The sequence below is a fragment of the Antennarius striatus genome, chromosome 20 (assembly GCF_040054535.1).
Source record: "Antennarius striatus isolate MH-2024 chromosome 20, ASM4005453v1, whole genome shotgun sequence".
NCBI classification, from domain to species: Eukaryota; Metazoa; Chordata; class Actinopteri; order Lophiiformes; family Antennariidae; genus Antennarius; species Antennarius striatus.
The window spans coordinates 13,689,215-13,703,723 of NC_090795.1; the positions used below are offsets into that span (position 1 = coordinate 13,689,215).

Below are 14,509 nucleotides of genomic sequence, written 5' to 3' on the forward strand. Positions count from 1 at the left end.
AGAATAGACCCACAATGGGACTCACTCCTGTCTTCTGTTGTCTGAGGACAGACAGTTGTCTGCAGGGGACATTGGAAGAGGTGAGCTGCATGGTTTTCGTCAGAGAACTAGAACCTTGGCTGACTCTAATGGATCATATTGAATTTTGCCAAACAGAACCTAGAATATAGTAGAGAAGAAAGATTCTAACCACCAGGGGAACTTGATATCTATCAACCTGGAGGTTCCTGTGCTCCTGGAAGTCACTTTGCCCTTTAGAAGACAGGGCAGAGGAGAGGTTGCTGGAAGCTTAAAGACTCTAAGATTTTGGAAAGCTTCGAGTGCAGGAAGAATGGTGGAGTCAAGTGTCTCTGACACCATCTTTATTTCTATCAATCACAGCATCACTTTTATGGGTGAGTTGACTCATTTTCTGGTTCCTGATCAACAGGAACTTCTATATCAAATTTTTTTTTTACTGCAAGGTCTTCAAGTCAACACCAATATTTATTTTTTCAGGGAAGGTTTGGCTCATTGTGATGATCTTCCTCCGTATCCTGATCCTCCTCTTTGCTGGCTATCCTCTCTTCCAGGATGAGCAAGAGAGATTTGTTTGTAACACTATTCAGCCCGGCTGTGCCAACGTGTGCTACGATCTGTTTTCTCCCATCTCTCTGTTTCGCTTCTGGTTGGTGCAGCTCACCACTTTATGTCTACCCTACATCATCTTTATTATCTACGTGATCCATAAAATCTCAAATGGTTTCACAGTGGACCCAAACTTCCCTGGTCAAGTCAAAGCCTCATCACTTGTCAAGAGTCCTCTGGAGCAGTTCAACAAGATGTCTGTGAACAAGAGGCTGGAAAGGATTGGATGGGCCCAGTGCTTCACCGGAGTTTACTTCCTCCATCTGGTGTTCAGAACATTCCTGGAGGCAGGATTCGGGGCAGCGCACTACTACCTATTTGGTTTCTACATCCCAAGGAGGTTCCTGTGCCAGCAGCCACCCTGCACTACCCAGGTGGACTGCTACATCTCCAGGCCCACAGAAAAGACAATGATGCTCAACTTCATGCTTGGGGTGGCTGCTCTGTCACTTTTCCTAAATGTGTTGGATTTCATCTGCACCATCAAGCAGTCTGTAATTCAGAAGAGCAGGATGAAGACATTGATTGAGAAGATTTACGAGGAACAGCAGTGTTTCCTTTCAGAAGAAGGAGCCTCAGGAGCAATAGAGCCAAATGCCTCTGTGACTAAAGATCTAGAGAGGGAGGATGGTCAGAGAGGAAGTTTCCGGAAGAGACAAGGCAGCAAAGGTTCTTCTGAGCACTCCACTCTTCCCTCTTCACTGGGACCTCAAGGATGCAACACCAATGGGAATAATGGCTACTCTATTTCCCAAGAGGAAGCTCCAGAAAGGAATGGCAGTGAAGTGGCTCTGTACCCACCTGAGCTGGCGGGAACTCCAAGATCTATTCGTGTTAGCAAAAGAAGTGGACTCAAACCGCCACCTCCGCCAAGACGGGATCTCCGGTCAACCCTTAGTGGGTCAGCCAGGTCCATTGGGGATGTTTCTGTTGCAACAGCAGTCTGTAACAAAAGGGAAGGCCAATATACGCTGGTTGAACTGGGTACCAATGCAGTGCTACAAACAAATGATGATGGGCAAGAGAAGAAATCAGAATGGGTTTGACTTGGAAAATTTGGATTGCTTTATTTCCAGCCTGTTTGTTGAACACAAACGTCTCATATAGCCAGACAATATTCCCCAAGGCTTGTAATGAACAATACAGCCGGCTCTGTCATTTGAGGGGAATCTGAAATGGCAATGTGTTCATTGGACATCGTAGACTCATGACGCATTATCAAAGCCACTGTGATTTTTATAATGACATCAGATCATGTTACGTTTGTGGAGATGAGTGGCACATAGCAACCAGAATTCAAGTCATGAATGTCACCTCTCCTAACAAAACAAGTAAAGAATGGCATGGCAGTTCAATGCCTTAAGCGTCCTTGAAGACCCATAACCTTGAGAAAATCTAAAAGAGTACGGTACACCTGTTTCTTCCCTTGTTGACTTTACCCCCACCTTTCTGAACTCACTGTCTCTTTACAAAGACAGGCCTGTCCTACATACACAACCCCCACCTCCCACCAGTTTGTCTATATGATAGCATGCAGTCCTCTTTTAAGTTTGTGTGGCTAGTGTTAAAAGACATGGATGCCCACAGGCCCTGACCTTTTGGATTAAGAGGGTCAGGCCTGAAATGAAAGACAAAACTTTGGTCAAGGTGGCATTTATCAAGCACATATAATGGAATAAGATACTCCTCAGAAAGTAATTATCTCTCCGCCCAATAGAGACTTCGTATTTATGAAGATAGATTGTCACTCTATTTTCAGGCCTCGTGGAGCTTAAGAGGAATACAAATCTTAATGTATACTGCCACTACAAATAGACCACAACGGATCCCTGGGCTGGGTTGCTTGTTGCCCTCCAGGATATCTGCTTTTTCTTTGCTTTGGCTTTGGTTTCACCTTGATCATAGCTGAGATTCATATGGATCAGATAGCAGCTACCATTCAAACAAGTCATACATGATATTTATCCTGGAGCTGCCACAGAATGTAGCCTGAATCTGACATATTTCAAGATGTTCTGGTCCATTTGCTAGAAATTTACCGATTACCTTCAGGTTGTGATGATACTCCCACAGCAAATCAGCCACATCACAGTTGCATGTGCTTCTCAATAGCTGAGGGGCTGGTCTCAGTGTAAACAGATAGCTCTTGATCTTCCTCCTCTTGTGGTCTCTTTGAAGGAGACAACAAAAGCTCTCAGCCTCACATCTCACCCACCTACTGCATGTTGTGTTCTGACTGTCATGAGGTGGACCACTGGGTATTCAGTGAGATCACAGCAGGTTGAATGGTACTGAACGTCCTTAGTACACCCAGGGTTTAGTGTAAGAAGTTCAAGCTGAAGTACATATTTGTAAATACTCTCCGGTAATTGTTCATATAATTACCAGTGAGTAATTATATGACAAAGTGACTTTTTAAGTTATATATGTCGTCAAGAGCTGTGTTTGTTGAAATACATGTAAAACAATGAATAATCAATGTTGTAATCTGACTGCCTGGTTGTCATTTATATTAAAATCAATATTTCATTAATATCTCCCAAAACAATATTACATACATTTTGGTGCATTTTCATACAAATATATGTGTAAATGTACTTTGCTTTATTTGTTCCATCTCTTAAGTATTTCAGTGAATTTCACCTTTCCTTGTTCAATTATGACTATGGATGTATTACTGAAACTACATTGACACTAAATGTCATATTAATGCACTTTACTGCAACCATCATTATTTGTTCCAGTCCATTTTGCAGCAGTTGCCTCACCAGTACTGTAACCTGAAATCTTTTAAAATATAAAATGTTGCTCGATATTAAAGTCAATACCATATGAAATGTAAAATTGGGCTTTGAAGACAACAACTGATGTATGATTATTTCTTTCTCTACATACTATTTCTATTACACATGACACACACACACAAACACGCACGCACGCACACACACACACACACACACACACACACACACACACACACACACACACACACACACACACACACACACACATTCTAGTTCTTTTTCCAATAAATCCCATAACAAAAAAGCAAATCTAGTCAAGACATCTTAGAGGATTTCTTTTCTGTGCCTCGTATTTTCTATACAATATTCAAGTGGCACTTATTAGCTCTGTTGAGAAAGAGTTCTTTCCCATCTCAACCAACTTGGTTGGTAGAGAGGAATGTATTAATCTGTGGGAGATATTAAAAAATCAGTTCTAGAACAAGGACCTATCCAACATGAGATCCCCAATTTTCTCTCTCTCTCTCTCTCTCTCTCTCTCTCTCTCTCTCTCTCTCTCTCTCTCTCTCAACTTCACAAGTGTCTAAACATTACAATGAGGAAGTGAATTCCTGCTTCATCTGCCGAAAACAGACTTTGTATAGCATCCATCCATTGATTTTTTGAAGACAAAACTGAAGATGAGTCATAAATGTCTCATCTTGAGCCAATTGTCTGGCTTGTGGGTCAAAGGTGTTGCTGGATCCTGATGACTGCCCCCTCTGTTGACAAAGCAAACGTATTGCATAATATTCAGCTAAAAAGCATATTTTCAGTTGCAAATATGGCAAATGTGTTCGGTAATTTGAAATACACATTTTGTTCGGAGGGGTTTGAGTTCCATGTTTGCAAGGCTGGCAAATGCTTTGATTGTGTGTTCCCTTTATTTCATATTTAGTCTTATTACGCAACAATTACATCACTCTATGACGCGGTAAAACAGTAAAAGTAAAGATTACGGCAGCTTTCATAGTTTTTGCAGGTTTCTGCACGTTACATGGAATGCAGATACTCATAACCAATAGCGTGTACGCACACTGTAGTTTTTGCAGTCCGACCCTATTTGAGCAGAGGCAGGACTTGGACTTATGTAACAAGTTATAAAGTGCAGATCCAGGCTCCTGTCTTCATCCAGCCCATTCCACTATGGTTCTTCCTCTTGTCCTATTGTGTATCTGTTTTTCCTTCTTTGTCCTCTGTCTGAAATGTCGGAGACCCCAAAACTTTCCCCCTGGACCTCCTGCGCTACCCGTACTAGGGAACCTGTTGAACCTCAGCATAGACAACCCCATTAGGGATCTGGAGCGAGTAAGTACCACCCCAAAATGGGACTTAGGGGTTAGTCATGTTAACAATGTGAGTGGCTGCTGTACTTACTTACCTACTGTTAGACACTGCTTGCGTTTGGCAATGATTCATAATCATTTTAAGAGCTCCTGACCATACTCTTCTCTAGTTGAGGAAGCGCTATGGAAGCACCTACAGCCTCTTCATTGGACCAAAACCAGTTGTTGTCATCAATGGACTGCAGGCCATGAAGGAGGCCATGATAACAAAGGCTGCTGATTTTGCCGGAAGACCGCAGGATATTTTTCTCTCTGACTTCGCCGGTGAAGGTAAGACGGCAATGGGGTTTCATAGACATAGTCATTCTACCACAGTCTTGGTTAATGTTTGGTGAGTATTGCAACTGCAAACTGAAAAGGATCATATAAATAAAAGTATATTTTTTCTGGTCTCTACATACAGTGTATGTAGTGGTCCTCTCTAACTTTACCAACACCTAGAACATGGGAAAACAAACAGGTCCTGTATCGACTGTTCAGCCACAAACTCATGAAACAGTTCTCAAACACACTGATCAAAAATCAGCTCCCGTCAGGAGGTAACAAAAGGGGTGATTTGCATAGCCCCACCCCATCTGCACGAGAACACACCCATCTTCCCATATAAGGGGGCGTTCATCCTCGAAGGTGAAGTTTAGCGTGTTCAGGTGTGTGGTACAATGTCTTCACTCAGAGATCGACACACAAGTTGTCCAGTTGTTGTTTTCTACAAATCAACACAACAGATACTACTCTGTCCCAGAAGAAGATGAAAAGTACAGACACTGGCTGCATTTCATTTTTTATGACGTCAACAACGTTGTCTATAAACATTAGCCCATGCTACCGTTGACCACATCCTCTCCCTGAGAGGGGCATGTAACAGGCAAGGAAGGCGTTGACAGATGGAGCTCATTAGCATTTAAAGTTGTAGGCACAGAAACAGCCTGCTCTCAATAGAGATGATGTGAGTGACTTTTAGACTGTGGTCCTAAAATTCAGGACCACAGATCAGTTTGGGGCTAAACGTTTTGAATACAGTGTAGTTGGACGTCTGACAGCTGTACGACATTGATTAAAAAGAATATAATATTGCCCGCTCTACCACTGAGACAAAGCGGGCGGTAGAGCGGGTCGTCCAATGTTCTGAGATTTGTGGTCGATTCCCACTCCCGCCCAAAAAACACCCAGAGGTTAGCTGACAGTGGGAGGTGTCAGCTCACCTCTGGAGCCCTGCCGAGGGCTCCGGAGAAAATTTGAAATTTGTCTTGGTACTTTCAACAGAGCTGCTCGTCGCTACAGGATGCGACGCTGGGACTGATGTTCTGTTACTTGTAAGCGACGTTGGGGGGCCTTTTCGTTAGGTGGGGGCCCTACACAATGTACGTTGTATGCGTTAGCCAAAATCCGTCACAGAACGTAGCAAAACATAAGGAACTTTCAACAATTCTGTTAATAAAGTTTGACTGACTGACTGATCTCAGTATTTCCCAACCACTGTGGTGCCGGAAATAACCCACTTTAAAATTAATTGGTCTAAAAAATGCCATTGTGCTGTCATCTGGATTCTAGTGACGGTCCATTCTATTAGTCTGTGGAAACATACGGAGAAACTGGCATAAAGGTGAATGAAAGACCCTCAAAGCTGAACTTTCAGCCTTTTCTGAAATTTCAAGAGCAGAGTCACTGCTAGACAAAGGTGTCTGGTGTGCTGCATTGATTTACAAATGTAGTTGATTGCTCGGGAGGGGCGCATTCAGGCTTGTGTATTCTGTCTGCAGCGACATGCTGTGAGATTCATGGCGGTGAGACACAGACGTTAAAGTCAGTTCTAAGAGTAAAACAGAGTCAAATTTGCCAGTAAATTAGCAGCCTGGCATTAAAAAGTAGTTTAAAAATTGTTGAGGACACACAGCAGCAAATAGCTGCACCTCACCTCCGACTGGACTACCGATCGAAACAATATTTAATTAATGAAGACGAATGTTGGAGCTTAAAAATCTGCCTCAAACTTCAGATCAGGAAATAATCCGCTCTGTTCGAACTGAGTGGTCCACTCATGATGAATTTAACCAGTTTTTCATGTCAGGTTTTTTAATATGCGTGTTGACTTCTTTCTAAGATGGCAAAGTGATCAAGTGATCAAGTTTCCTTGATGAGGCTCAGAATGGCTTCACTGAAATAACAATAGGGCCACAGCTGACTAAAGGCACTCACAGTCATGAATGCTCTGGCTAGTGGACGGATAGCGCAACTACAGCCACTAGTTTTTTAAATCTACTTTACATTTTTTTGTAATATGCGCCTTATAATCCGGTGCGCATTATATACAGAATAAATTATAAAATAACAATTCATTAAAGGTGCGCCTTATAATCCAGTGCTTCTTATAGTGCAGAATATACTGTAATCGGCTTTCTTTCATTGAGAGTAAAGCTAAAAATCATTAACCCCCACTTCTACTCTGATAATTTTTGTAAAGTCCCTGTTATGGAAGCTAATTGATGGAAGATCAAACCGGAAATGAGTATTATTAGGGAGTGGGAGGCTTTTTCCATGCAAGATACTGCCGCTGTCTTTGTGCTACTGCTTGACAGGTGGGGAACAATTATGGAAGACAGGAAATCTAAAGGCCTGGAAATCCCGCCCCACTTCAGCAACTACAGCACAATTTGGACTAGAAATTCTATCTGGCCCATCTGTTACTCTCTCTTTGTCTCTCTTTTCCTTGCCCTGTGTCTCTCCCCAGTATATTTCCTTTCCCACCCAGCTGGTCAATGTGGATGACCGCCCTCCAGAGTCTGGGACCTGCCCGGAGTTTCTTCCTCAATGAGGGAGTGTTTCCCTGCCACTGTCGCTTATGCGTGCTCTGGAGGGTTCTGTTGGGTTCTGTTTGGTTCTTTTGGGTTTTACCGCAACAAACCTATTTGGGATTGGATAGAATGGCAGCGTGTGCACACTCAGCGGCTCCTCTCTCTCCCGCTAGTGTGGTTCTTTTGTGGTTTTTTTTACTGCCTGTGGTTCTGAGAGGACTGTAATTTCATCTGTGCTGTATGTCGTGCATACAAGGTATATTTGACAATAAAGTTGTCTTTGACTTTGAATGAGCTAATCAGCTATTAGCTTGTCACTAAATTGGTACAATACATATAGTGGACTAAAAAGTGCAGTATTTTCCATCAAACTTGACATATGTAGCAGAATAGCTGCCATAAAGCTGTATATACTGTACTGTATTATAGCCCAACAGTGAAATACATCAAAGCTGTACTTTAAGTCTGGTAATAGAATTCTCTATAGTTACAGTATGCCCATGTCCTCATCTGCTTTAGGAATGGTTATGGCAGATTATGGCCCTAGATAGAAGGAGCATCGTCGCTTTGCTCTGATGACCTTGAGGAATTTTGGTCTGGGGAAGCAGTCCATGGAGCAAAGGATTCTGGGAGAGATACAGTACACAATGGAAACTTTGGAAAAGAGCATTGGCATGTTGTTACTCACCAGATCTGTCACACTACAGTACCTAATGTTATGTGGTCTTTGGTTGAGCCATTTTTTACTTGACATCCATCACAGGTACAACTTTAGATCCTCAAGTCATGTTTCATAATGCGGCGTCCAACATCATCTGCCAGATTCTGCTTGGAACACGCTTTGACTACGACGACAACTTCATCAAGGTGGTCATTCAGTGCTTTAAAGAAAATGGCAAGATAGCTAATGGGCCCTGGGCTATGGTGAGTAGGTAACAGCATAAAATCAGGTACTTTGCCATCAGAATAAATGAGATAGAAATAAAATATCACACAAATGCAAACAAAAGTACACAGACATTCTTGACTGAAATATATATCAGCAACAGACCTCACAAAAATAAAATTTAAAGACTTCAGATCTTCTTTAAAACTTAAACGACTGTTTGCAATCAGAGGTTAATCTGATCTTATTTGTTGCATTCAAGGCACATCGAATATTACATTTGGGAAATACTGTATGAGCTCATGTGAGGTCACGTTTTCTAGTTTTTCCCATGTTAAGAAATACAAAGTTTAATATTATCCTGAATGCTGCACGTGTGCAGAGTAAAACCAGCCTCTCCATGTTGTTTCCAAAGTAAAATCATATTTTTTGTTGCACCAGATCAAGAAACCAAAATAGAAATCAGATTTTCCCTTCCAGCTGTATGACTTCTTCCCTTTTATTCGGAAATTGCCATTGCCCTTCATGAAGGCCTTTCGCAACCTTGAGGTGAGTGTCTCTACCTCTCATTTCTCCCTCAAAACATTACAACCATGCTTCATTGTCTTTAGGTTTCACTTGGAGTCATCATTGTCTAATGTAGCCCATAGGGCTATAAGAAAGATTACAATGATGTGTGTCCCTGTATGTCCTTTTATTTTTCCTTAGGTTTGTAAGAAACTTGTAAATCATCACATTGTTGAGCACAAACAGACTAGGGTCCCTGGTCAACCACGAGATTTCCTTGACTGTTATCTAGATGAAATTGAAAAGGTGAGTGTCAAGAAAACAATGTTATGTAAATTATATAAAGATAATTGGGGAAAAAAATTGAATAAATTTTTCTCTTTACAGAGAAAGGGTGATGGTTCGTCATTTTGTGAGGATGCACTCGCTATGCTCATTCTGGACCTACACTTTGCTGGGACTGACACTACATCCAACACCCTGCTCACCGGCTTCCTCTACCTCATGACCTACCCACAGGTACAAGGTGTGTCAACCCCTTACATTCAGTCTGTCGTTCTTCAAATGCCTTGCTCTGCTCATTTCACTAAAATGTACTTTAATATTTATATCGCCGCTGGCAGAGCGATGTCAGCAGGAGATAGACCTGGTGCTGGAAAAGAAGGACCATGTCTGTTATGATGACAGACACAACATGCCTTACTTGCAGGTACATGCAGGTCCAATGGACACTGTGGATCACTCATTGCTTTTTAAACGTGTTCCTGTGTGTGTGGTGTGGACTGTTGTGTTAACAACAAATGAAAGTCTTACACATTCATTGATTTTTCTGCTGTGGCAAAACCAGATTTAAAACTTTCTTATAGAGCCAGTGTGTATTTCTTGAATTCCAGGCTGTGATCCATGAAGTCCAAAGGAGAGCCAACACCATCCCTCTCAGTGTTTTCCACTGTACAACACGGAACACACAGCTCAGTGGATATTTTGTGCCCAAAGTAAGATAGAAGGTTTCCTTTAGTCATTGTTTTAAAAGTTTACTTTCCATTATTGACCTGCAGTGTCGCAAACAAAACCACAACGAAAGCAAAAAAATGAAGCCTGATTTTGTATCCCATTGACATTGGAAAATATTAGGTGCTTACATGTGTATAATTGATTAGGTCAATATGACTCTAGATTTCTCTCTGGAAATACAGGTAGTCCTCAAGATACAAACATTCAACTTACAAACATTTGGAGATACGAACAAAAGCACGCGACCATGTGCGACAGTTGCCCTGCATTTACCCTTCCTGCCACAACCCCCGCGGGGGCAGCACTTCTGCGTTCATGCTTCTCCAACAATCATCTCCCCCATCTTGTTCTTGAACATCTCCCTGTGAGCATCTCAGAGCGTCAGACTTCGTAGCTTGGATACTTTACTGTTTATCATGGATAATTCAACATAGGCTGGTGAAGATAGTCATAGTGGTAACCATCTCTCTGATGACAGCTTTGCCTCTCACCGACAACAGCTGACCTTGGTTGTTGTTGGATGCGCTTAAAGAAACTGGTCAAGAGTTCTTTGAAGTCTTTTCTTCTTCTCCTCCTCAAGGATTAAATTATAAGAAGCAAAAGTTTACCATAAAATAATCTGAAGTCAGAACAAAAGGGTGAATTATGAATGACGCTTAACCGTAGGTATTGGAACGGTATGTGTATATTTTAATATGATTAAATGCAGTAATGTTACAGTAATACATACAGTAACATTAAATTATGTATTTTTAATGATTTTCCAGTGATTTTAAAGTCCAATATTGGTGGCAGGTAGACTTAAAATCAAGTGAAATGATGTTGAAATGATGTAAACTTCAATTTTATTGTATTTTTCTTAAAGCGTCTTATAATCAAAAACCACTTAATTTGAAACGACCTGTACCTGTATTTTATTTCATTATGTATTGTTTTTATGTCCTGTTATCGTTTCTGTTAAGTCTAAGGGACTAATAGATTATTATTTAGAGTAGTAATGGCATTAAATGACCTCCAATAGCAACTATTAATTGGCATTTGATAAATAAACACAAACTATTCAGCTTACAAACAACCTCTTGGAACCAATGGTGTTTTTTTAGGTTGAGTACTACCTATATGTCTAAAATGTATCTTTAAGTTCATTTATCTTTTTCCATATTTACTATATTAAACCATATCAAGTTTTCAGGAAATAATTGTACTTTCTGGCAGAAAGGGAAGAACATTTAAAAGAACAAGAAATTTGAGGAAAATATGAGTCAGCAACTAAGAATCAACAACCAGAAGAAAAAAGATCACTTGGTGACTAGAATTAAAGCAAGATTTGGTTATCAAAAATGTTTCATGTTGATAACAGAAATGTAATTTTCTTTTAACATGTATTGAAATCATATCAATATAAGCAAACAAACAAATAAACAAACACACAATCAAAGTTATACCTGGGGTCTGTTTCTGCTCAGGGTACAATGGTTATCCAGAACTTGGACTCCGTGCTGAATGAGAAGGGACAGTGGAAATTCCCTCATGAATTCAACCCAGACAACTTCCTGAATGAACAGGGAGAGTTCGTGAAGCCTGAGGCCTTCATGCCTTTCTCTGCAGGTATGAGAACATGCCACGGTGTTTAATGTTCTATCATGAGGAACACTCCTGACTGTTGATTACATATGTATCTCAGGTTCTCGTGTGTGTCTCGGAGAGGGTCTGGCTCGCATGGAGATTTTCCTCGTCATGGGGAATCTGCTGAGGAAGTTCAGGTTTATCTGGCCTGAAGATGCAGGAGAACCAGACTACACCCCCGTCTTTGGTGTTAGCCAGTCTCCCCAGTCTTATCGCATGAAGATCCAGCGCCTCAAGCAGTAGATAGTCTTTGATTACACAGGACAAATATTTTGTAGCATGAGTTTGAGTTTGGACACATCCGCAAATTTACTTGAAAGGGAAGCTTATAGTTACATTGTGTGAAAATAATAAATGACATATTTTCAAATAACATATTTTCGATCACCTTAAAAAAAAAATCTAGTTAATGGCGCCCTCAAGCGAACAAACTCAGATAATGCATCTAAGATTCAGCCGTGGCCTACAAACATTCAAAAGCATGGGACTAAGACCACTGCTGGTGGTACTATTGCCACTACCACCAACAACAATAATAACATTAACAATAATATAAAACAATATGAAAGACTACTGTAATAAATTCTATTTTGATATATATTACATACAGAGACATTTATTACGCTTTGCCACTGTTTATTCTTTGTGAATCATGTCAAATAACAAAGATGTTGCTATTTTGTCAATTCTCATGCTGTCGTTTTGCGTCATGCTAAATAAGATGAGCTGTTGATCCTCTACATAAATATAAGAATATGCTAAATCACAAATGGTCAGATTTCATTTCCCTTGATTAAAGCAACGTATTGAACACCCACTACAATTAAGGTACAGAAAAAAGAATCAAGTTGTTTTGTAATACACTGCAACAATACTTTCAAGTGCAACTCTCACTGATTGCTTATCATCTGATTGTTCTGTGCAATATTTATTTATTATGAAAGCCACAACATTACCCTCATGTTTAATGTGGAGTGTAGGTGCAGGATTTGTGGTGCAGAGGGTTCATACAAAGAGAGAAAGAAAGTGACTCTGTGAAAAGAGTAAGCACTTCAGATGAAAGAAAGTTTCATTTGTGTAACATGTCAGTCATTCAGGGAGGACCGAAGGAACACAGTGTTCCATGTTTGTGTGTGTGTGTATACGTTTGTGCGTTTATGTGGCAGGGGGTGGGAGTTTTGGATTGAAAAAGGCAGCAGAAGTGCACTGGAAGGAAAGATTTGAATAACATGCCTGAGCAGGAGGTCAGGAGATTCTACGTCCATCTACTGAAATCACGGACAACTGCAGTCACTGTTACACATAATTATATTATATATCATGTATATGGAAACAAATGTAATGTCGGAGGGAGACATAATATTAACTCTTAGATTCTTCATAGATAAAACCTGATGTAATCACGTGTTTGTATAAAACATTTAGTTTACAAGCTGTGGTCAGACAGCACAAGTAGACCACCCTATTAAACCTACTCAGAATTTCACTTTTATCAAAACAAACTTCCCATTGAAATCACAGAGGAATTTGGAGTTTAAAATGTTTATTTCCGCAAATTTTAAGCATTAGATATGGACAGGTGTCCCTGTTTGTCATAATGTTTTCCTGGAAAAAATGCAAAAAGTTCAAAACTGTTTTTCAGCCCTATTAGGAATAAGAAGTAGCTGAAAATGAGTAAAAGAATCATCAGGACTATTGCAAAAGTAGTGGAAATATTATTAGTAGCAACAGGGGTGATAGAGATGGTAAGGGCTGTAGTAGTACTACTGTCATGCCCCAATTAGTTCAATTAAGTATGTGTCTTTGTCATAACCACAGCAACATAGAAGCAGTGCATTTTGGGAGTCAGGAAGTAAAATTCATAATAATAATAATAATAATAATAATAATAATAATAATAATAATAATAATAATAATAATAATAATCTTCTTCTTTTCCTTTCGGCTTTTCCCTTCAGGGGTCGCCACAGCGAATCAATTGCCTCCATCTAACCCTGTCTTCTGCATCTTCTTCTCTCACACCAACTACCTTCATGTCTTCCCTCATTACATCCATAAACCTCCTCTTTGGTCTTCCTGTAGGCCTCCTGCCTGGCAGTTCAAAACTCAGCATCCTTCTACCAATATATTCACTATCTCTCCTCTGGACATGTCCAAACCATCTCAGTCTGGCTTCTCTGACTTTGTCTCCAAAACCTCTAACATGTGCTGTCCCTCTGATGTACTCATTCCAGATCCTATCCTTCCTGGTCACTCCCAGAGAGAACCTCAGCATCTTCATCTCTGCTACCTCCAGCTCTGCCTCCTATCTTTTCCTCAGTGACACTGTCTCTAGACCAAACAACATCGCTGGTCTCACCACAGTTTTGTACACCTTTCCTTTCATTTTAGCTGATACTCTTCTATCACACATCACACCTGACACTTTCCTCCACCCGTTCCATCCTGCCTGGACACGCTTCTTCACCTCTTTTCCACACTCTCCATTGCTCTGGACTGTTGACCCTAAGTACTTAAAATCCTCCACCTTCTTGATCTCTTCTCCCTGTAACCTCACTCTTCCACTTGGGTCCCTCTCATTCACACACAGGTACTCTGTATTACTGCGGCTAACCTTCGTTCCTCTCCTTTCCAGGGCAAACCTCCACCTCTCTAGCTTCTCCTCCACCTGTTCCCTGCTCTCACTGCAGATCACAATGTCATCTGCAAACATCATAGTCCATGGAGATTCCTGTCTAACCTCGTCTGTCAGCCTGTCCATCACCATAGCGAACAAGATGGGGCCCAGAGCTGATCCCTGATGCAGTCCCACCTCCACCTTGAATTCCTCTGTCACACCTACAGTACACCTCACCACTGTCTTACAGTCCTCATACGTGTCCTGCACCGCTCTAACATACTTCTCTGCCACTCCAGACTTCTTCATAC

At 40.9% G+C, this 14,509-nt stretch overlaps 1 protein-coding gene and 1 pseudogene across 1 annotated transcript; both read left to right on the plus strand.

The window, feature by feature from the left end:
- Nucleotides 1–331: 331 nt before the first annotated feature.
- Nucleotides 332–3,365, plus strand: gjd4 (gap junction protein delta 4). Its single transcript, XM_068304374.1, has 2 exons — nucleotides 332–395; nucleotides 499–3,365. The coding sequence occupies exons 1-2, from the start codon at nucleotides 332–334 to the stop codon at nucleotides 1,671–1,673; spliced, it is 1,239 nt and encodes a 412-aa protein (XP_068160475.1). The 3' UTR covers nucleotides 1,674–3,365.
- A 1,157-nt stretch (nucleotides 3,366–4,522) lies between these two features.
- LOC137614262 (cytochrome P450 2F2-like) lies at nucleotides 4,523–12,392 on the plus strand (annotated as a pseudogene).
- Nucleotides 12,393–14,509: the final 2,117 nt, after the last annotated feature.